The 20,796-nt window shown below is 52.7% G+C and overlaps 1 protein-coding gene and 1 long non-coding RNA gene across 16 annotated transcripts in view; both read left to right on the top strand.

The window, feature by feature from the left end:
• LOC109283977 (butyrophilin subfamily 3 member A2) overlaps positions 1–20,796 on the top strand; it is a 51,191-nt gene that overhangs the window by 25,676 nt on the left and 4,719 nt on the right. For 5 of the 15 annotated variants that reach the window (XM_059715155.1, XM_059715146.1, XM_059715152.1 and 2 more), the window contains 5 exons: positions 2,264–2,380; positions 4,168–4,200; positions 5,376–5,396; positions 6,871–6,903; positions 6,998–7,030. In XM_059715155.1, coding sequence (XP_059571138.1) covers positions 2,264–2,380; positions 4,168–4,200; positions 5,376–5,396; positions 6,871–6,903; positions 6,998–7,030 — 237 coding nt within the window. The remainder of the gene's footprint in view (positions 1–2,263; positions 2,381–4,167; positions 4,201–5,375; positions 5,397–6,870; positions 6,904–6,997; positions 7,031–20,796) is intronic. The other 10 variants (XM_059715157.1, XM_059715149.1, XM_059715160.1 and 7 more) reach the window with 7 other exon arrangements.
• LOC132244135 (uncharacterized) lies at positions 11,824–20,525 on the top strand. The gene is made up of 3 exons (XR_009455733.1): positions 11,824–17,891; positions 17,992–18,018; positions 19,842–20,525. It is a non-coding gene; the product is annotated as an uncharacterized LOC132244135 (long non-coding RNA).

Consider the following 20,796-nt stretch of genomic DNA (forward strand, 5'->3'; position numbering starts at 1 on the left):
CACTGGCTGGCGAACTGGCTAGAGGGTCGCACCCAGAGAGTCGTGGTGGATGGGTCGGTCTTGACCTGGAAGGGTGTGGGCAGTGGGGTCCCGCAGGTCTCGGTCCTTGGACCGATACTCTTTAATGTCTTCATCAGTGACTTGGACAAGGGAGTCAAAAGTACTCTGTCCAAGTCTGCAGATGACACAAAGCTATGGGGAGAAGTGGACACGCCGGAGGGCAGGGAACAGCTGCAGGCAGACCTGGATAGGTTGGACAAGTGGGCAGAAAACAACAGGATGCAGTTCAACAAGGAGAAATGCAAAGTGCTGCACCTAGGGAAGAAAAATGTCCAGCACACCTACAGCCTAGGGAATGACCTGCTGGGTGGCACAGAGGTGGAAAGGGATCTTGGAGTCCTAGTGGACTCCAAGATGAACATGAGTCGGCAGTGTGACGAAGCCATCAGAAAAGCCAATGGCATTTTATCGTGCATCAGCAGATGCATGATGAACAGATCCAAGGAGGTGATACTTCCCCTCTATCGGGCGCTGGTCAGACCGCAGTTGGAGTACTGCGTGCAATTCTGGGCGCCACACTTCAAGAAGGATGCAGATAACCTGGAGAGGGTCCAGAGAAGGGCAACTCGTATGGTCAAGGGCCTGCAGACCAAGCCCTACGAGGAGAGACTAGAGAAACTGGACCTTTTCAGCCTCCGCTAGAGAAGGTTGAGAGGCGACCTTGTGGCTGCCTATAAGTTCATCACGGGGGCACAGAAGGGAATTGGTGAGGTTTTATTCACCAAGGCGCTCCCGGGAGTTACAAGAAACAATGGCCACAAGCTAGCAGAGAGCAGATTTAGACTGGACATAAGGAAGAACTTCTTCACAGTTCGAGTGGCCAAGGTCTGGAACGGCCTCCCAAGGGAGGTGGTGCTCTCCCCTACCCTGGGGGTCTTCAAGAGGAGGTTAGATGAGTATCTAGCTGGGGTCATCTAGACCCAGCACTCTTTCCTGCTTATGCAGGGGGTCGGACTCGATGATCTATTGAGGTCCCTTCCGACCCTAACATCTATGAATCTATGAAAGTCATTTAAGGCCCTCCCCAGTGCATTGGCCCCCAGGCTAGGAGAGAGGAGACTCCTGGGCTCTGAGTACCCTGACTCACTCTGTGGAGGTACAAAGCACTGGATGGAGAGAAGAAACACAAACCCAGATGGTAAGGGCTGCAGTTTGGGGCTCCACATCAGGCCTGTGTTGTGAAAGCTTCACCCCAAAGCAGGGCTCCCAGAGTTGCCCCCTCTCCCATGACAACAGGACAGTGATTCCCCGGGTGTGATATGGTGTGAGGGGACCATGCTGTTTCTGGGTCTGCAGCTACATGTGCAGACCCTGCGAGGCAATCCCAGCATGATGCTTTGCAGCACCATGCAGACATCCCCTGACATACTTCCCTGCTCCTTGGGATACATCCCCTTGACCTTGCCCCTGGGCCTGAACTGGCTGCGCTGCCCATGCTATTGCTCTTCTCTTGGTCTGTGTCTGGTACCTTGCCATGCTGTCCTGGCAGGTCTCTGGTTAGGGCCTGACTGATCTTAGGCCTACTTTAAACATTAGATTTGCTCTTGGTTCATTGGTAGCTCCTGGAGGGAGAGAGCAGCAGCAGGATTCCCCTGAGCCCTCAGCTGAACATCATCTACAGAGCACTAGGGACAAACTCCTGGGACAAATAAGGAGCAGCCTGGCTCCCAGGCTGGCATTTGCTGTGTGCCTGGAGTGTGTTTGTGGGCTCCATGACTGGCACTCAAACACCTCAATACCTGACTGCGCCCCAGGGTTTAGCCTGCACTGCCTGGCATGGCGGGGTCACACTGTGATTCAGGACACCCTCGCACTGACATGGAGCTCAGCTTTCAGCCTGCGATTGAAGGATCAGTACTTGTCTTTGGTGACCTGCTGGAGGAGGCAGCCACTTTCCAGGAGGATCCCATCATGCCCTGAGGAAGGGGAGGTCGTTATCTCTTCTTGCAGTCTGAGAGAGGTTTCTGCACCCAGGACATGTGCCTCTGGGTCTGATTTATTCCTGGATTTACTACTCTGTTGCCTCAGGGCACTGGGCAGGACAGTGGCCGCATTAGCTGGGCTGGAGCCTCGGCTTCCAGTATGATGAACAGAAAGCACGGAGGAGTGCTGTCAGGAGGGCCCCAGGGAAAGCCACTGCTGCCCCCAGCCTTGTGCATTTAATCACTCAGGGCTGCCAAATGAATGACACTTTCTCTTGCAGATCACTTTTTCACACGGGTCTCCCCCACAGTGGTGGCACTGGCTGTGATCCTGGGGATCCTGGTGTTTGTCATTGTCCTGGGCGGTTTCTGCCTCTGGCGGCTGCTCTGTGCAAAAGGTAATGTAACAGGTAATGTGGGGAGAGTGTGGGGGGAGGAGAGCTCCTCTAAGATGGGACAGGGCAGGATGGACCTGACAGGAGCACTAAGCACTGGGGCACAGACTGAAGCTGCGGGAGAAGTTTCTGAGCAGACCAGACCCCACATCCGAGCCAGGAAAGGGACCCCGTGGATTCAGGCCCTGGAGCTCAGTGAAGAGCCCAGACCAAACACGCAGTGCGCTGTCCCGCCGGGATCAGTGCTGTCAGCTGGACACATGGATGAGGAGAGAGGAGCTCTGCGCCGGGAGTCTGTTCATGTTTGTCCTGTTGCCTGCAGGCAGAGCAGAAGGGAAAGGGTCTGGGAGGAAGGGAAGTGCTTAGGGCCAAATCCTGTCCTCTCGGGCTAGTAAGAGCTGTGGATGTGCAATGCGGTGCTGAGGGCAGCCAGCTGTTCCCTTTTCAGTACTAGGGCTGCTCAGCCTGGGATCCTTTCACAGGAACAAACTGTACTGCACATTGATGTGTTAATGTGTCTTGTGTCCTGTGAATGCTCCCTGCTGGTTTGCTCCCTGGTCTCCCAGGGTGGCAGTCAGCCAGCAGCTGCTGGTGGCTGCAGGGTGATCTGGTGTCTACAGTTGTTGTGACACAGAAATCGCACTCAGAACCTGCAGGTCTGTTCTCAGACACAGCAGATACTTGGGCCCAGCTGCTCTGGTCCAGCTGTGCTCAGCAGTGACCATCATGTTGACTCCATGTCCTGCTGGACATGTATCTCAGGGCAGGCACTCCAAGGGACCAGCTCCAAGTGGAACCACAGGCCTAGCCTCCTTCACTAAGCCCAAGCTGACATGAACATGTGCTGGACAAAGGCTTGTCTACCACATGCCTTCACAGACACATCTCCTGAACCCTGGTCCCAGTGGCAGGTTCTCCCCATTGTCTTTGCAACTAATGGCAGGGACTATCTACAAGACAAGGAGTTGGCCTAGTGTGGAGCTCACCGTGTATCAAGACAAGATCAGTGCTTCACTCAGATGACCCACTTCATTTTCCTGAGCCCCATTCCAGGAGCCAGGGGGAGCTGGGTCAGCTCAGGGCATGGGCAGAACTAGAGAAAAAGTAGAAAGATAAAGGGACACAGGTAGCCACAGAATGGACATTTAGCCAAAAGGGCCCACAAGAACACCCACCCCTGCCCCCTCCTCCCCTGCACTGCCACAAAGACCTGTGACCACAGGGACAGCTTACATCAAGGAAAAAAGAACACCAAAGTGTAAAACCTGGAGCCTGTCCTAGAGCAGGAAAGACAAGGGCCCCCAGCAACACCTTGGGCACCTGCAGGGGCAAGGATTTGTTGGGTAAAAGATGCCTGATGATCCCAGTAAATGGACCCAACCACCCCACGGTCCTGGCCAATCTGACCTAGGAGATAATTTATTTCTTGCTTCAGTACTGCCAGTGGAACCAGCTCTCCTGAACCAATCTCCCTCTGCCTCATTATGACATTCAGTTACCCCCAGCTACAAAGTAAGGAGTCACAGGGGACTAGACAATGTGAGGTCCTTTGGAAGAGACTTTTAGAGCACATCCTAGAGGGGATAGGAAATAATGGGACAGTCTGAACCATGCAATGAAGCAGGTCAGTCTCAGCCAGCAGGGACATGGTGTGCAGGGAGGCTAATGCCAACCTGCCTGTGTCAGCTCATCTCCTCATGTCCATCATTACAGCCCAACCCTGCTCATGGTAGGAACCTAACTATAAATTGGACAGGGTGAAATCTCACCTCTACCCTTTCTCTCCCAAGGAGCCCTGCAGTCTGAACTGGAGAGGGAGAAAAGTGAGTACTGGGGCCACATGGGATGTGCTAAACAGTTTCTGTGATCGTTTCTAGCAAAAAAAAAAAAGATGATTGGAGAGAGAGGTTGCAGCTGGAGCAGACAAGAGCTCTGACTTGAGTTGAAGGGAGGCCCTGACCCAATGTGACATCCGTCACAGAACAGGGAGCCCCTCACTCGCCCCAGGGACACAGCTGCACCTGCCAGTCCCAGAGGAAGTTCTGCTGAACTCTTGTCCAGACACAGAAGAAAGGTACTTTCCTCAGCCCTAGCAGCTCAGCCAAGCCAGCACAGCTCTGTGCATGGCCATGCAGGAGAGAAAGCCAAGATCATTTTCATGATTCTAGCAAGTCAGGTGAGACGGCCTGCTTTGATCCCTGCTCAGGGCTATCTCCACCCCCATTGCAGACTCCAGCAAGTACACCGAAGGGCTGCTCCTGCTGACACAGAGCAGCTCTGATGTGGAAGGGCCAGTTTCTTTATCAGCACTGGTTATTACAGAAGGGCTCCCTGAGCCCTCACCCTGCCTGGTCCACATCATTGCAGGAAACTGGGAGACCTGACCAGTACTTAGCAGGATCCCTCCTCAAATAGTATTCCCTGGGCTATGGCCCTTGCATGGCCTGCAGTGGAGCAAGGGAAAGACTTTACCCAGAATACACAACCAACACAACTCTGCCTGTCTAGACCCCAGGTACTAGTCTCACAGCCCTTATCAGTGCAGGATTGGGTCTACAGGTCTAAGACAAGGCATTGTGGTTATTAAAGATACCTTAGGGGTTCCCTTTCTTCCAGGTGTCACTTCAGGGCAGAGTTAAGGGGTTTTAGGTGCCTCATCTGCTTTTCCAGGATGTAACCAAGAAACTACTATGAAACTATGAAACCTGTTGCAGCTTCTTTTCAGTTTGCCCTAAGCTTTCCTGGGAATGTAATTCTGGGACTCGGGCTGATTTCCTCACCCTTGGAATGTGCTGCCCCCATAAGTTACTGAAAACTCCTTCCATCCCATATGTCAGGGCAAATGATTTGGGTACCCAGGTGGCCTGTTGACAAGGGGAGCAATGAGGAAGAGACCCTGTCAGTATAGATAGTAGATGGAAAGTCTTTGCTTGGCACTCTTCCTCACTGACATCCAATATTCATCTGTGTAACACGTCTCTCCTGATGTTTGTTTCAGAGAGGCATCTCGTAGGAAAAGGTAAATTTCCTTCATTAATTTCCCGCAGGAGGGAAGGGAGAAGTCTCATGTTTTGCAGCGGATGTCCAGCAGCTCTTTGAGGCTCTCCTTGGAGCAGAAGCTGTGTGTGCTTTGTGCTGTCTGCTGACAAACTCCCCAAGAAACCTCATCCATCCAGCACCTGCTGCCTTATGCTCTGTCCCACCCCTCTGCAGTGCTGCATGGGAGCTCCCAGGCACAGTGCTTGTCTCCACGTGCCATGGTCTACGAGGGAAGCATGACTGTGGGGGGCTGGAGACAAGGGGCTGGATTAGCTGTGGCAAGAGTGAAGTAGGGGAGTGCTGGATGAGAAACTGGGCTGTCAGGATTTAGAAGAGGCCGGGTCACACTGTGGGGCTGAGTGAGGGGCAGAGGGTGCTGCTCCATGCAGTGAGAGAGAAAGGATGAGAGGGGAAATGAGAAGTTTTCTTTGCCCTCCCTTAGCTGTGACCTGAGCAGGAGATAGCCTAGAGCAAAGGGCAGAGAGACAGGCCAGGCTGGGGTTGTGGGGGAGGAGGCAGTTGAGGGGCAGGAGGAGGATCTTAAAGTTGTCAGCACCAGGTGCCGGCTGAAGAGGATGTGAAGTGTTGATTGGTGTGGAGGGGAAAGGGCAAAGGAGGGCAGAGCTGTGGAGAACCCTCCACAGAAGATAGGAGAAGGGAAGAAGAGGCAGCTGCCCTGGAAGAGATGGCCAGGGATGAGAAGTCATCTGGCTGGAGGTGAGACTGGAAGGAAGGGAGCCTTTTCAGGTAGCCAGGAAGCCCTGCCCTGTGCCCAGGCTTTCTGTGCAGAGCCTGGGTGAAGAGACTATACCAGGGCAGCTGGGAGAGCAGAGCCGGTTCCTGCCCACACAGCAAATGGCCCATGAGCTGGACTGAATGGTGATTCCTTGGGCACCACACTCCTGCTCAGATATTGGGTGGTGGAGCTGTACTCTGCCTGTCTATCAAGCTCATCGTTGCTTAATTATTTATAGACAACCCCAGTTTTTCACAGATTTTATGAACCAGTGTTCTTTGCCCTATGTCCCCCTGACTCGGGAGACAACCTCTTCCTGAGCATGTGATTAACCCGAACTGCATAAGTAAGACCCACCATCTGAACAGCAAAGAGTTCTTCCAGTACCATGGGGGTCACCAGCCCACCTCAGCAAGTCTCTCTTTTCTATAGCTTAACCTTCAGTTCCCCTCTGCCACAGTGGCAGGAGTTAGAGGGGACCTGACAGTGAGATGGCTCCTTTGGGAAATACCTTGGTCCAGTAGGGGATAGGAAATAGAGGGGCAGTTTGAACCATGCCTTGGAGCAGGTCAGTGCCAGACAGCATGGATGTGGTGTGCAGAGTAGCTACTGCAAACCTGTCTGTGTCAACCTATTTCCTCATGTACTTCATGGACAGAACCTCAGTAGAAACTGGACAGGGTGAAATCTCATCATCTCTTATCCTTCTCTCCCCCAGGAACTTTGCAATCGAAGACAGAAAGTGGGAAAGGTGAGTGCCTGAGGCCAGTTATATACAACCAGGAAGATGATTCCCAGGGACACGACAGGGTGACATCTCACCTCTCTTGTCCTTCTCTCCCTAGCAGCCCTGCAGTCTGAACTGGAGATTGAGAAAGGTGAGTGCTGGAGACATGTGGGATGTGCTAAACAGTTTCTGTGATGGTCTAGGAAAACAAATGACTGGAGATAGGTTGTAGGTGAAGCAGATAAGAGCTCTGACCTGAAGTGAAGGGAGGCTGTGACCCCATGTAACATCCGTCACAGGATAGGGAGCCCCTCACTCGCCCCAGGGACACGGCTGCACCTGCCAGTCCCAGGGGAGGTCTGCTGAACTCTTGTCCAGACACAGAAGAAAGGTGCTTTCCTCAGCCCAGCTAGCTCAGTCAAGCCAGCTCAGCTCTGTGCATGGCCATGCAAGGGACAGAGTCAAGAGTGTTCACTTGATTGGAGCAGGTCAGGTGACAGCCTGGTTTGATCCCTGCTCAGCACCGTCTCCATTCCCATTGCAGACCCCAGCAGTGTGCAGAAGGGCACAGACCAGCTCTGATGGGGAAGGGCCAGTGTCTCTATCAGCACTGTGACTATTACCAAAGGGGTCCCTGAGCCATCAGCCCTGAGCAGCCCTTGCTGTGCTTGGTCCACATCATTTCAGGTGACTGGGGCACCTGACCAGTACTTAGCAGGATCTCTCCTCACATAGGATCTCCTGGGCTCTGGCTCTTCATTGACCTGCAGTGGGGTGAGGGGCAAGACTTTACACCCAAACACACAGCAAACCCTAACTTTGTCCTCTCAAGACTCCAGGTATTAGTCACTCAGCCCCGATCGGTTCAGGACTGGATCTGAAGCAGGAGGGGATGGAGCCCCAGGCCCCACCCCCCATCTGGGCCTGCTCCCTCCTTCCCTCCTGCTGCTTGGGGTCTGGGCCCGTTCCCTCCCTTCTCGCCGCAGAAGCAGGGGGAGGGCAGTAGTGGACCCAGGCCTGATGCAGGGGAGCACCGACCGGCCCGAGGGTGGGGAGAAGCCAGGCTGCCGCAGTGCGGGGGAGGGGGCAGAGCAGCGGGGCTAGGCCAAAACCAGTGGCAGCAGGGGGAGGGGAGGAATGGGGGAGGGGCCGATGCGGTGGAGGCGGGGTGAAGGACGAGCGGGCCTGGGCCCAGCTGGGTGGAGGAGGCCCACTCCTCCCCTCCCCTCCCCTCCCCTCCCCTCCCCTGGCTGCTGCTGCATCAGGCCATCTGCTCTGTTGCCCCCTCTCTGGAGAGCTGGTGGGGGGGGGGGGGGAGCGGTGAGGCCAGCTGTGCCCTCACCATCATGGTGGCACCCATTGGCTGCCAGCTCCTAATCGAAAGCTTGTTTGCATTCTGATTGGCTGTTTGTCAGCCGATCGGTGTGCAAATAAAACATTACAGGCAGACAGACAGACTTAGGCTTTTATAACATTAGAATGGATCTAGCTTATTAAGATGCCTTAGACATTTCCTTCCCCCAGGGTGCCACGGCAGGGTAGAGGTCAGGGTATTCAGACACTTTAAAAACCATTTCCAGCCTGAAACAGTTTTCGGTTTACACTGATCTTTCCTAGATGTGTAACACTGAGGCTGGGGATGATTCCATGCCCCCACCTTCTAAACGCGCACACATCTTGTCACACACTTTCCCCATTAGTTGCTGCCAGCTTTTCCTACGTCGAACTACCTCTCAGCGTAGTCTGTTTGGGGGAACATCTGTTCACCAGAGCACCCCAAAGGACAACAAGGTCAAACGATCACAAACTCCTCCATGACCGTTTCAGGCTGGACATAAAGAAGAACTTCTTTACTGTCCGAGCCCCCAAGGTTTGGAATAGACTGTCGCTGGAGGTGGTTCAAGCACCTACCTTGAACTCCTTGAAGAGACATTTGGACGTTTATCTCTCTGGAATCCTTTGACCCCAGCTGACTTCCTGCCCCTGGGGCAGGGGGCTGGACTCAAAGATCTTCCAAGGTCCCTTCCAGCCCTGGTGTTTATGAAATCTATGAAATCTGTGAAATTGAGGGCCGCAGTCCCAGCATTCCCTTCATCCACCCAAGTAGTTATCTTGTCAAAGAAGTTCAAAGTCCTTTGACATTATTTGTTCTTCATAAATCCATGCTGGTCATGTGTAGGCATCAGGAAATGGAAAAGCTGATCACAGGTGGCCATCCTTAGGATGTCCTCCAGTAACTTGCCAGGTATTGAGGGAAGGCTAACCAAACTGTTGTTCCCTGGGGCCTGGTGTCTGCCCCTTTTAAAGAGGGACACTACACTGGTGGAGAGCAGCTCCCACAGCTCCTGGCAGGTCAGTCTGTGAGGGGCATAGGTGATGCAGAGGGGGAGATGGGGGGAGATTGAGGTGACAGCACCAGTTGTCACGGAGCCCCCACAATGAGGGAGGGAGGGAGGCAGGGTTGGCAGCTGGGGCTGGGGACACTGCCTAGCTGGGGTGGTACATGGGACCTGGGACCAGGGCAGGAATGCAAGACTGCGGGGCCCAGCTGGGGAGGGGATGGAGCCACAGGTGGCTCGGCCAGATGGGGCAGGGGCTGGCAGGGAAGCTGGCTCCACACTGTTGCATGTACTCCCAGGCTGGCAGCATAGGCAATGTGTCAGAGGAAAATGGGAACACACTTGTTCTTCCAGATTTCTGTGCCCCTGGGGGTCTCAGTCCCTCGCAAGTGGGTCAAGATCCTTAGGGTGCATTTTGACAAAGGAGAAGAAATTGGTGTCATATATCTTGACTTTAAAAAAGCCTTCAATCTGGTATCCCATGATCACCTCTTAGTAAAACTGTCTAACTGTGGCCTCAACCACACCACAATCAGCTGGCTGGGGAATTGGCTCCATGGTAGGACCAAGAGGGTTGTGGTTGATGGAAGTCAATCGTCTTGGTGCTCTGTGACCAGTGGGGTCCCCCAGGACTCTGTCCTTGGGCCTATACTATTTAACATCTTCATTAAATGTGGATATTGGTATCAGAAGTGGACTGGCCAAGTTTGCTGATGACACCAAACTCTGGGGCAAAGCATCCACACCTAAACACAGGAGGTTGATCCAGGCTGACCTTGACAAGCTCGGGAAATGGGCGGTTGAGAACCTGATGGCGTTTAACACTGAAAAATGCAAAGTTCTCCACCTTGGGAGGAAAAACCTGCAGCATCCTCAGAAAGGGCTACCATCCTGCAAGTTTCATTGAAATCTGGCTAGAAATGACAAAGTTATAGCCTGTTTAGACCTTCCCCATTATATCCTATGGGTGAAACGGCGCAACAGGGTTGAAATGGCAAAACATTTCAATGGAACGAAATGGAACAGCTATTTTGACTCAGAACAAAAGTCAAAATGAAACACTAAAATGCTGGTCAAAATGGAACACTTCCGTTTCACACAGCCCTAGTCGCCATCCTTGGAGGTGTTCAGGAGGAGTCTGGACAAGCACCTCATTGAATTTGTTTGAGCCCAATAAGCTCCTTCCCATGGCAGGGGGCCAGACATAAATTTCATAGATTTCATAGACATTAGGGCTGGAAGGGACCTCAGAAGATCATCGAGTCCAGCCCCCTGCCCAAAGGGCAGGAAGTCAGCTGGGTTCATAGGATCCCAGCAAGATGAGCATCCAGTTTGCTCTTGAAGGTGTTCAATGTAGGCGCTTGAACCACTTCCGGTGGCAGGCTGTTCCAGACCTTGGGGGCTCGGACAGTAAAGAAATTCTTCCTTATGTCCAGCCTGAAATGGTCTTGAAGTAGTTTATGACCATTTGACCTAGTCGTCATCCCTTGGGGCACTGTGGTGAACAAACGTTCCCCCAGATACTGGTGGTCACCCCTGATAAACTTATAGGTGGCCATCACATCACCCCTGAGCCTGAGCTTTTCCAGGCTAAAGAGCCCCATGGCTCTCAGCCTGTCATCGTAGGGTCTGCTTCCCTGACCTCTGATCATGCGCGTGGCTCTTCTCTGCACTCTCTCAAGCTTCTCCACATCCTTTTTGAATTGTGGAGCCCAAAACTGGACACAGTACTCCAGCTGCGGCCTCACTAAGGCCGAGTACAAGAGGAGAATGACGTCCCGGGATTTGCTTGAGAAGCATCTATGGATGCAAGCCAGCGTTTTGGTCGCTTTACTAGTCGCAGCATCGCACTGCAGGCTCATGTTCATCTTGTGGTCAATGATGACCCCCAAGTCTCTTTCTTGCATAGTGCTAGCCAACATAGCACTGCCGAGCCTATAAGGATGCTGCAGGTTTTTCTTCCCAGGGTGGAGAACCTTGCATTTATCGGCGTTGAACACCATCAGATTCTCGTCCGCCCACTTGCTGAGCCTGTCCAGGTCAGCCTGGATCACCCGCCTGTCTTCTGGTGTGGATGCTTTTCCCCAAAGTTTGGTGTCGTCGGCAAACTTGGCCAGTCCACTTCTGACTCCAGTGTCCACATCATTAATGAAGATGTTGAACAGTATGGGTCCAAGGACAGAGCCTTGGGGGACCCCACTGGTCACAGGACACCATGATGAGTGACTTCCATCAATTACTACCCTCTGGGTCTGACCACGGAGCCAGTTTTTCAGCCAGTGGATCGTGGAGGACCCAAGGTGACAATTGGCCAGTTTCTCTAAGAGGTGATTATGGGAAACCAGGTCAAAGGCTTTTTTGAAGTCAAGATATATGACATCAATCTCTTCTCCCTTGTCCAGGTGATAGGTCACCTGGTCGTAGAAGGAAATGAGATTGGTCAAGCAAGACCTACCCGCAACAAACCCGTGCTGGCTATCCCTTAAGGTGTTGGTGTCGGCCAGTCCATTAAGGATGGCCTCTTTAATAAACTTTCCTAAGATCTTCCCCGGGATAGAAGTCAGGCTAATGGGCCTATAGTTAGCTGGATCCACTTTCCTCCCTTTCTTGAAGATAGGCACCACATTGGCCTTCTTCCAGTCTTTGGGCACTTCCCCAGAGTGCCAAGAGTTTTCAAAGATCCGTGCTAGAGGCTGGGCTATGATGCTCGCCAGCTCCTTGAGTACCCTGGGGTGAAGTTTGTCAGGGCCGGCTGACTTGAAGGTATCCAGCTTCTCAAGATGTTCCTTCATGAAGTCAGCATCAGTGGAGGGCAGGGGATCACCCTCACCCAGACTTCCCTGTCCCGTAGCGGGCACGGGCGTCCCATGGGACTGATGAAAGACCGACGCAAAGTACCTATTTAATAGGTTGGCTTTTTCCTGGGTGTCAGTTGTCAGTTGCCCCATCTGGTTCAGCAGGGGTCCAACGTTGCCCCTACTTTTCCTCCAGCTCCCCACATATCTGAAAAAGGACTTTTTATTGTCCTTGATGCTCAAAGCTAGTTGGAGTTCAGTTGCATAGGGCAGGCCTGGGCCCTATGCCTCTGTTGCCTTCCGCACACAGCACATGAAGGGTCAGGGCTGTGTGCTCTCCTGGGTCAGTTTGATCCCCTGCTGGACCTTCACCAACAGAGCCAGTGACAGCTTCACGAGGCCAAGGCAGAGGTCAGGACGGGGAGACCTGTTTACCCCAACTCCTGAGAACTGAGACCTCCCAGTCCAGCTGCCTCCACCCTGGGACCAAGGCTGACTCCTCCTCCAGGAAAACCTCACAGATTAACTTGTGTCTGCAGTGGGTTGGGTGTCTTAGGAGGAAGGGCATGCACAGGCTAGCTAATGCTGGGACCTGGTGCTGCTGTGGTACAGACCAGTCCAGCTGAGATCTTTACCTGCACCTGCAGTGATTCATCTGAAGAACAGATATGCAGTCTGAGCAGAAGAGAGGGAGGAGCTCGTTCCATTGGTGGAGAAAGACAGGCCAGGCCTCACCAAGGTTGGAAGGATTGAGACAACCCCCACCAAGAAAAAGTGACAGGTGGTGGTGGTTGAAGATTCCCTTCTGTGGGTGATAAAGGGAGCCATCTTCTGACCTCACCTGTTGTCTCAAGAGATCTCGTGCTTGCCCAGAGCCTGGATCTGAGATGATGACACGGAGGGACTACAGAGACTCATCTGGCCCTTTGACTACTACCCTATGCTGCTGATCCGTGTGGGCATGAATGATACTGCCAGGGGAGACCCTGAGCATATCAGCAGTGACTACAGGACTCTGGGTGCAAGGGTGAGGGGGTCTGGAGCTCAGGTTGTGTTCTTGTTGATTGTTACAGTCAAGGGAAAGGGCCCCAGAAGGAGCAGGTGCATCCTGCAGACCAACACCTGGCTGCACAGGTGGCATTGCTAGCAGGACTTTGGTTTCTTCAAACATGGGATGTTTTTTCCAAGAAGAAAGATTTCTGGGAAGAGACCGGATCCACCTGATGAAAAGAGGGAAGAGCATCTTCACAGAGAGGCTCACTGACCTCAAGAGAAGAGCTTTAAATTAGGTTTGCTGGGGGATGGAGACCAAAGCCCTGAGGTAAGTAGGGAAGCAGGAGACCTGGAGGAAGAGGAAGCAGGAGGGGGCAACAAGGGAGGTGCTCTCATACTTCCTGAGAAATCAGGACAATCAAGTGGTTACCTGTACACGAATGCACTTAGCCAGGGAAACAAGCAGGAAGAACTGGAAGTCCTCGCACAGTCACGGGGCTGTACTTCAAAGAAGCCTTACTGAGGGTGCAGGAACAAACCATCCTGATGCGCAGAAAGACTAGGAAATATGGCAGAAGACCAGTTTGACTTAGCAGGGAACTCTTCAGTAAACTAAGTCATAAAAAGGAAGCTTATAAGAAGAGGAAACTTGGACAAGTAACTAGGGAAGAATATAAGAGCATTCCTCGGGCATAGAGGAATGAAGTCAGAAAGGCCAAAGTGCAATTGGAGTTACAACTAGCAAGGGATGTAAAGGTAACAAGAAGGGTGTCTACAAGTATGTTGGTAGCAAGAGGAGGACCAGGGAAGTATGGTTCCCTTACTGAATGGGGGAGGCAACCTTGTGACAGAGGATGCAGAAGAGGTTGAAGTGCTCAGTACCTTTTTCGCCTCAGTCTTCACAGGTAAGGTCAGCTCCCAGACTACTGCACCTTGCAGCACAGTTTGGGGAGGAGGTGAGCAGCCTTCAGTGCTGAAAAAGCAGGTTAGGGACTACTGCACTTAGAAAAGCTGGATATATAAAAGTCCATGGGGCCAGATGGGAGGCACCCAAGGGTGCTAAGGGAGATGGCTGATGTGATTGCAGAGCTACTGATCATCATCTTTGAAAACTCATGGTGATCAGGAGAGGTCCTGGATGATTGGAAAAGGGCAAACTTAGTGCCCATATTTAAGAAAGGGAAAAAGGAGGATCCAGGGAGCTAAAGACCAGGTAGCTCCACCTCAGTCCTTGGAAAAATTATAGAGCAGATCCTCAAGGAATCCATTTCTAAGCACTTGGAGAAGAAGATGGTGATTAGGAACAGTCAGCATGGATTCATCAAGGGCAAGTCATGCCTGACCAACCTGATTGCCTTCTATGACAAGGTGACTAATTTGTGGATGCAGGAAGACCAGTGGATGTGGTGTACCTCCATTTTAGCAAGGCTTTTGATATGGTTTCACACAACGTTCTTGCAGGCAAGCTAAGGAAATATGGGCTGGATGAGTGGACTGTAAGGTTGATAGAAAACTGGCTGGAGCATCAGGCTTAGAGAGTAGTAATCAATGGCTTGATGTCTAGTTGGCAGCCGATATCAAGTGGAGCACCCCAGGGGTTGGTCTTGGAGCTGGTTTCATTCAATGCCTTCATCAACAACCGGGAAGATGCCATAGAGTGCACCCTCAGCAAGTCTGCAGATGACACCAAGGTGGGGGGAGTAGTAGATACACTGGAGGGTAGGGCTAGGATTCAGAGTGACATAGACACATTGGAGGATTGGACCCAAAGGAATCTCATGAGGTTCAACAAGGACAAACGCAAAGTCCTGCACTTAGGACAGAATAATCCCATGCAGCAGGACAGGCTGGGGGCTGACTGGCTGGGCAGCAGCTCTGCGGAAAATGACATGTGGGTTACAGTGGACAATAAGCCAAATAGGAGCCAGCAGTGTGCCCTTGTTGCCAAGAAGGTTAACGGCATCTTCAGGAGAGACTCTGCCAGGCCTAGGGTCAGGGAGGACCGAGTTAGAGAACTTCTGGAGGTGCTGGACATGTTCAAATCAGCAGGTGCAGATGCTCTTCACCCCAGGGTGTTGAGGGAATTGGCAGGGGTTATCACAGGACCCTTGGAACAGCTTTACGAGCACTTGTGGTGCTTTGGCCAGTTGATGGATGACTGGAAGAGGACCAATGTGGTCCCCATCTTCAAAAAAGGGAGGAGAGAGGACCCTGGCAACTATAGGCCCATTAGTCTTACTTCAATCCTGGGGAAACTCTTTGAGAAGATTATGTTTAAGAGGAGGCTTGACAATTACCTATCTGGGGTCATTTGAGCCCAGTTTTCTCTCCTGCTCAGGGCAGGGGCTCAGACTAGAAGATCTGCAAGGTCCCGTCTGTCCCTACATCTATGAATCTATGAATCCTGGGCTGCATTGGTAGGTGTTTTGCCAGTTGGTCAAGGCAAGTGCTATTCCCCTCTATTCAGCACTGGAGAGGCCATATCTGGAGCACTGTGCTCATTTTGGGCCCCCCACTACAGAAAGGATGTGGACAAATTTGAGAGAGTCCAGCGGAGGGCAATAAAAATGCTGAGGGGGCTTGGAGACATGACTTATGCAGAAAGACCAAGGGAACTGGGCTTATTTTAGAGAAGAGAATACTAAGGCAGGATTTAATAGCAGCCTTCAACGACCTGCAGGGGGGTTTGAAAGAGGATGAAGCTGAACTGTTCTCAGTAAGGCAGGTGACAGAACAATGGCACAATGGTCTCAAGTTGCAGTGAGGGAAGTGTAGGGTAGATATTAGGACAAATTTGCTCACTAGATGAGTAGTAAAGCACTGGAACAGGTTACCCAGGTAGGTGGTAGAAGTTCCATCCTTGGACATGTTAAGACCCTAACAGACAAACATTTGGCTGGGATGATCTAATTGGGGCTGGTTCTACTTTGAGCAGGGGGTTGGACTATATGTGACCTCCTGAGCTCCATTCTAGCCCTATCTTTCTATGTTTCTATAATCCCTTTCTGTATCTCATGGCATTCTTGTGAACCACAGAGTTCTTCAGCTCATCTTCCCTGAATTGGTCTAGTCCCACGACTAAACTAGGATCCTCCACCCACAGCTGCCATCCATGACCTCATCTTCCTCCCCACTCCTGTCTGGGTGTGGACCAGGCTCTTCTGTGTCTCTAGCAGACTGCTTGACCTCTTCTAGCACCATGGCCTTTCTGTTCTGAGTTTGTGCTCTCCCCTGAGAGCTGGGTCAGATATTTCTCTTTTACCACCATCTGGCCCAATGTCACAAACTCCTCCCACCTCAAGAAAGCTCTTAAATACTTAAATGACTGACCCAGGCCCCTATTCAGAGATGGGCCTGAGAAATACCTTGTCTCCAGAGGTCAAAGTATAGGGACAGAACAGCATTCATGGTACAACAGCATTCATAACAACGTCCCCACCTAACCCAGGGCTCAGAGAGATGCCCCAGCAACCCCTCCTTCCCACCCAGGGGCCAGGGGGTGTAGAGCCTGGAGGGCCCCAAGCAGCCCCTTGCAAGCTGGAACTCTGACAGCCTGCAAGGGAAAAGCCACGGTTTCCCACTTTCCTCCTTTAAAGGAGAATTCATTTTTAAAGTTTGTTCATGAACCTTTCATATATTCTTGCAACTCACTTTTGGGTTACAAACCACAGGCTGAGAAACACTGTCTAGGGCCTTTGATGACCCAAGTCAGCTCTGTGGCATTGCCTGGAGGTTCTCACGTACAGCAGGCTTTGCAGGGAAACCTGTCATGTCCCACTGCTCACATCCATACACACGCCCAGCTGTGCAGAGTCCTGCTGAGCCAGGCTGACCATTGGGAGGGCCTGCACTGGGCCAGTCTGCACCCTGATGCAGCATGGCCCAGGCATGCAGGTGTTTTCCTGGATTATAAGGTGGGCATGGTCTTGTTTTACAATGTGACTGACAGGTCCAATGTCTTCACTTTCGCTGACACCGTCTCCAGGACTCTGCACCTTTTCTTCTGATCTCATCTCAATGCTGGGGGCACCAATGCAGCTCCTCTGATCCTGTTCCTGGTCCCAGCCCAGCCCTGAGGGAATCCCTGTCACTGTCATGACACATGCACAGACTGTCCCCTCCCAGCCCTGCCCGACTGCCAGCCCCTCGGGTGCCCCCAGGGTTAGGGTGGGGCAGGGGCTGGGGTCTCCCAGTCTCTGGAGCTGTTTCTGCCTGGGCCCTGCTGCTTCCCTGCACAGAGCTGCAGGCCCTCAGTACCACTTGGGCTAATGCCCAGCATCCCCTCAATCATGGACTCGATGATCCATGAAGCCAGTCATGGTCCCTGATTCTCAGACTGCCCCAGGGGCTGCTCTGACCAACTCCAGTTGACTGTGGTCCAAGGGGAGGGGAGTGTACACTGATCTACTCCAGCACAGCCCCTGCCCTGACACCAACCCCAGAATAGCAGGTGGCAGCTTGCCCAGGTGCTGGTTACCCTGCTCCATGCCAGCTGAACCTTACTTGTGTCCGGGATGCGCTATCAGGGCCAGATCCAACCAACTGCTTAACCTTGGCACACAGGGCCTGGAGCAGTGGGAGGGTCTGTCCTTTGTCCAGTTCTTCCTCCCTTGCACCTATGAGTGATCCCCACAGGGGCAGCCCCACTGGCTTCCAGGTCTGGTGGTGGGTGGGCCTCACAGGGCAGATGCTATAGATCAGAGGCCTGAGCTGCTTTGGGGACCGGATCCTGCCATCTGCCCCCAGGCAGCATTGCTGCTGAAGCCAACTCTGGTTGTATGTAGCACAGGGGCAGCTTTGCAAGTGAGGATCACGGCTACTGACTGATCAGTTTTTATTTTCTCTCCTCCTGCTGTCCTTCCTCGGGACTCTTCACCAGAGCGGGGTAAGTTCTGGTTTTTGGTCTCTGTGATGTCTTGCTCATTGATTTGTGTCCCATGGGGTTCACGCCTGTTTGTCTGATCTCTGGTTTCTGCCTTTTTCAGAATGCATGGGAGTCCAAAAAGAGGCAGGTGAGTGAAGCCACTGCTTTCTTGGGCTTCCTGGCCCCTCTCCCCAGTTGTGTTGGCTCCCTGCTCTGCCTCCTGACTCCCAGGGTGCTGCCTGGTGGGATCACAAGTGGAAGGAGGCAGACCATTCCCCAGAGCCCCCAGAGGCCCTCCTCTGGGAAATGCTGAGGCCATCAGACCCTGGTACATCTGCCCTCCCTGGTACCTCTGCTGCCTCCTGCTAGTGAGGTGCTGAGCTGGTCCCTGCTGACCCCAGCCCTGGCTGTGTCTGCTGGATACGCTCCCCGCCCTGTGTGTGATGCTGTGGCAGGTACCAGATGGAGGACAGGGGAGAACCTGATACCCTCAAGGGTTAGTGGGTTAAGGAACAGGTCGTACAAACTTCACCCACCAGACCTGTAAGGTCCCCTCCATGGGAGAGAGGAGCTGTGTCCCATTCCCAGGACCCAAAGCCCTGCCTCCTGCTGCTCAGCTGCCAGGGTCTTCCTCTGTCCTGGGGAAGGCAGGAGTACAGGGGTAGCACGTGCCCTGTGACCCCCTGCAGAGTATGGGGTATCAGGACAAATAAAATCCTTATAATTTGTGAGAGATTCCTGCCAGATGCTGGTGCCCTGAACCCCAGGGTTCATTTCCCAATCCCCACATTCCCAATCCCCACAGTCACACCCTGCCCCTGGATGGGACTGTCTCCAAATTCTCATCCTTCACTTACAGATCACTGCATGTGCTTGAGTTTATTACTTTGCTCACTTCTTTCAGCATTGTCCTTGCTCCCCCTCCTCCCCCCCTTTTCCACTCATCATTACAAGGGGATCATGTGAGGTGTCCACTCTTGTTTCTTTTCTCATGGGAGAATCACTCGTGGAGTGGCTCACAAGTTTTTGTGCTCATTAGTTGTTCAGAACAACTCTATGCGACCTTCCTGCCTCTCTGAGCAGCTGTGCTGGTTTTCCCCTTTCTCTGCAGCGGGTGCAGATCCTCCCCCTAGGAGCTCCTGGGAGTGTGTGAACCAAATGCCTCCCTGTTCTTGCAGTGGCAGGGCATTGGCAGTGCCCTCATCTCCCCAGCTTTTACCTGTGGCCTGGTACAGCAGTCTTCATATTTGGAGCTTAGGCCTTAGGCATGTGTGAGAGGGTTGGAAGTGGGGATCCTGGGCACTCCTGCGGTAAATGATTGTCTGTGACTGCTTGGCTCTGGACATGAAGAAAAGAAATCCTGTCAATGTTTAGTGCTCAGACCCCGCAGTAAATGTCCCTGGTAGTTCTGGGTTCCCATCACGGTCAGAGTGCCAACATACTGGCCCCTGAGTCTGTCACAGCATCGTTGTCCTGGAGAGGCAGCATGGAGGAAACCCTGTGACCCAGAGACCTGCTGCTCCCTCTCAGGATCCACAGATCTCTCCTTGGCCCCATGCAGGTACTTGGGAGAAATGCCCCTTCCTTCAGCCCAAGCATCAGCTCCAGTGACCAGTCAGTCCCTTTGCTGCAGCTTAAAATGCTGCTTTCAGCAATTTGGGGATACCTCTGTTGTGGTGTCACCCCTGGGATCACTGACAGGGTGATGGAAGTGGGGAGGGGAGTTCCCACACAGAAAATAAGCCTTGGATCTTTTTTATAGGAAGTTAAGGTCTAAGGTCCTGGGCTGGGCTGGGCTGGGCTGGGCAGCCCCCACCTGGGAGCAGCAGGCGCAGGTGACACCTGCGGAGTCCCTGCAGCAGCCGGGCTGGAGCATGCTCAGTGTGGATGGGGTTGTGGGAGAACGTATGAGACTTTGCTTCCAAATGGTCCTTAATCTGGTTCTCATTCTCATCTGTTTATTATCATTAGGTCTTCGCTATACTTCCTTACAGCTCAAAGCCCTTGCACAACCGATCACCAATTTCATGTAGTCCGGAGTTTTCCTGCCATCATGCAACACCAGGAACCCCGGCAAGGAGACAGGGGAGAAGGCGGTTCTGCCCCTCACCCAGCCTAGACCCCTGTCGGCCCACTGCCATCACTGCTGGAGAGTCCTGGACACCCCTCTGCCCTTTCTGCTCTGCCTGGGGTGTCACTACATTCCTCCTTCCAGACACTCTGATCCCAGAAGCAATTCAGTCTGAATCACGGTGATTAGCTTGTGGGAGAAGCAGATTGAACAGGACAGTTTCAAGGGAGTTGAGATGCCGAAGCCAGTGATCACACCTAGCGTTAAGAAGGTGACCCTAGGAAAGAACAATGGTCACAGGCCATGACTCAGTTTCCCTGCTCCCTACTGAACTGGACGAAGACCTTATCTCAGCAGAATGGGCGGGAATACAGAAATTTGCACCTGAACTGTATATACCCCCCACACAAAGGCAGAAGTGGGGGAGACTGGGAATTGCCTCAAATCTTGAGAACAGACTCTCAGGGTCCTGAGACCTTGCCACCCACTTGTGAGTATATCTGCATGTTCTCTACTGTACATAGTTGCTCTTTCTAATGTTGCCTGAGTGATAATATCCCAAATAAACTGGTCTATAGCTTGGAGGAACTTGCTCTGGCTTCTCTTGTACTTCTCCAGATAAAATAAATTGCCAGGGGCCACTGTGGACTCCCCACCCCAAATGAGCAGGGGCCTGGTTACAGCTGGGTCGAGGGGGCAGTTGCTGGCATAAGTCTGGAGCAGGACTTAACCTCAGAGCTCTGGGTGCTTCTCTGCCCTGAGCACTGCTCCTGCTGGCTTGGGTAAGCTGGGGAGTGATAGCCCCTTCTGGACAGGCCAGCATAGCCTAGAAAACCCACTTGGAGCTGGGAGATG

Source organism: Alligator mississippiensis, chromosome 11 (assembly GCF_030867095.1).
Source record: "Alligator mississippiensis isolate rAllMis1 chromosome 11, rAllMis1, whole genome shotgun sequence".
In the NCBI taxonomy this organism is placed as follows: domain Eukaryota; kingdom Metazoa; phylum Chordata; order Crocodylia; family Alligatoridae; genus Alligator; species Alligator mississippiensis.